Source organism: Alosa alosa, chromosome 14, assembly GCF_017589495.1.
Source record: "Alosa alosa isolate M-15738 ecotype Scorff River chromosome 14, AALO_Geno_1.1, whole genome shotgun sequence".
NCBI lineage: Eukaryota > Metazoa > Chordata > Actinopteri > Clupeiformes > Clupeidae > Alosa > Alosa alosa.
In genome coordinates this window covers 5,112,826-5,115,325 of record NC_063202.1, presented here as the reverse complement: position 1 = coordinate 5,115,325, position 2,500 = coordinate 5,112,826, and the positions used below count along the sequence as shown (strand labels likewise).

The 2,500-nt window shown below is 51.9% G+C and overlaps 1 protein-coding gene across 11 annotated transcripts in view; it reads right to left on the bottom strand.

Annotated features, from left to right (window-relative positions):
• The window catches only part of LOC125306966 (C-myc promoter-binding protein-like), a 44,240-nt gene that overhangs the window by 8,580 nt on the left and 33,160 nt on the right, over nt 1–2,500 (bottom strand). For all 11 annotated transcript variants that reach the window (XM_048262619.1, XM_048262622.1, XM_048262625.1 and 8 more), the window contains one exon: nt 1,136–2,346. In XM_048262619.1, the coding sequence (XP_048118576.1) occupies nt 1,136–2,346 (1,211 nt within the window). The remainder of the gene's footprint in view (nt 1–1,135; nt 2,347–2,500) is intronic.

The following is a 2,500-nucleotide window of genomic DNA, read 5'->3' as shown; positions in this document are numbered from 1 at the left end:
ATTAGACCTATACACTACTGAACTTTATTGAATGCTACCTCTGACTAAGAATGCATTACTTTGCACTTGCATAGTCTTTTATTTTGGAATTTTAAGAGCAATAAACATTTATTGCAATGTTAAGGAATTCATGTTTTTTCATTCAGATATGTAAATCAACATGTATAAGTTGCTATTAGTCAATTAATGGGGAGATAATCGATAATCGAAAGATAAATCCAAATCGAATCGGACTGAAAAAATGAATCGTTAGATTAATCGATGCATCGAAAAAATAATCGCTAGATTAATCGTTTAAAAAATAATCATTTATTCCAGCCCTATTGTGGATGCATGTATGATGGGGTATGTACATGTGTGTGTGTGTGTGGATGCATGTATGATGGGGTATGTACATGTGTGTATGTGTGTGTGAGTGAATGCATGTATAATGGGGTATGTACATGTATTAGTGTTTCCCACAGAATTGAATTCTATTTGTGGTGGTAGGTTTGCAGAATTAACTTGAATGCAACAGTTTTTAACAAATTAGCGCAGTGTGGTTATGATGCTAACCAGATTTAAGTACAATTTAGTAAAACCTGGAAAAATCATTGTGTGGTGGTCAATATTTATATTGTGGTGGGCCGCCACAAATAAGTCAATGTATGGGAAACAATGTGTATGTGTGTGGATGCATGTATGATGGGGTATGTGCATGTGTGTGTGTGTATGCATGTATGATGGGGTATGTACATGTGTGTATGTGTGTATGCATGTATGATGGGGTATGTACATGTGTGTGTGTGTGTATGTGTGTGTGGATGCATGTATGATGGGGTATGTACATGTGTGTGTGTGTGTGTATGTGTGTGTGGATGCATGTAAGATGGGGTATGTACATGTACATGTGTGTATGTGTGTATGCATGTATGATGGGGTATGTACATGTGTGTATGCATGTATGATGGGGTATGTACGTGTGTGTGTGTGTGTGTATGTGTGTGTGGATGCATGTAAGATGGGGTATGTACATGTGTGTGTGTGTGGATGCTCAGGTATGGCAGGGAGATTTACATTTAAAAGTGTGTATTTGTGTTCAAGAGTCTGCATGTGTGTACCTTGGTGGGAGTGGTGTAAGTGTGTATGTGTGTACCTTGGTGGGAGTGGTGTAAGTGGCCAGTCGTGAGTACCAGCGGCTGGCCTTCTCGGCCACACCCTTCCCCGCCGACACCATGCTGCTCTTGAAGACGTCCAGCGAGGGCGTGAGCAGAGTGTCCAGCCCAAAGGAGGAGGAGTAGGGCGAGGGAGAGGGGGGGGGGGACGCCAGGTCCGAGTGGGGGTCCCGGTCCCTCTCTTCGCCCTGCTGAGGGGCCCCGTCGGGTGGATACGCGGGCGAGGACCACAGCCGGGCCCTGGCGTGGGTCGGCGTGTTGGCCTGGGGTGTGCGTGAGCGCTGTTGCACGTTGTGCGAGCTGTGCGAGTGCGCCACCTGCTGGTGCGAGTGGTAGGTTTGCGAGCGGGGCACGGATAGCGCCCGGGACGAGCAGTGGGGCAGGCTCCCGCGCCGTGCCTCGTGCTGCTGGTGGTGAGCGCCCCCTGCTGGGCTGGTGGGGAAGCGCAGGTCCACGCTGCTAGGCGCCCGGCTGCTCAGCGGGCTGCCCAGGTGGTTCATGTACATCTCAATCTCCACGGCCAGGTCACGGCGCATCCCTGGCGGGGTCCGGGCGCCGGCGCCTTCGCTGCACACCTCTGCCACCTCGGACTCGGTCTCGGCCGCCAGGAGCGACAGCGGGTCGAAGCCCATCTGGATGCCCATGCGCTTGGCCGGCCGGGCCAGCTGGACCGGGACCGATTGGCGCCGCGGCCCCGCCCCACATCCCATGATCCCCTCTGAGTCCAGGTCCAAGTCCTCCAGGTCAAAGATGTCCGCCAGGTCCACCTTGTCCTCATCGGGCCTCTCCTCATCACTGGAGTCTTCATCCTCTGCTGCATCATCTGCTGTTGTGAGGGAGAGCCTGTGCATCGGTACTTCGTCATCGTTTAGGAGTGCGTGAGCCTGCTTGCTGTTCATGCCCAGCGTTTCACATCGCCGGCTCTTGCGGAGGCTCCCCGAGAGGATCTTGGCGTCGTCTCCTAGGTTACGGGCGATCTTGTGCGGGTCCGTCTCACCCTGGTTCAGGCTCAGGCCCAGGACTGTGCCAGTGGGGGTGGCCGAGTCGCCGCTATGACGACGACCTCTCACCCCAGACTCCTCCAGAGAGCCGTCGGTCTTCTCCCGTTTGTTACCCAGGCGACGATGCAGACTGCCTCCCTGCATGACCCCGATGTCCTCTAAAGAGGAGGAGAAGAGGAGACCAGCAACGGCTAGAGAGGAAGAGAGTGCCGATTAAAAAGTTGGAGCCAATAGAGAGAAAATGGGAACAAGTGATAAGCAGGAAAATAGGGGGAGATGTAGAGAAAACACCTCAATGGCACATCATTATGGTCTCTCTCTCTATCTTACTCTCTCTCACACACA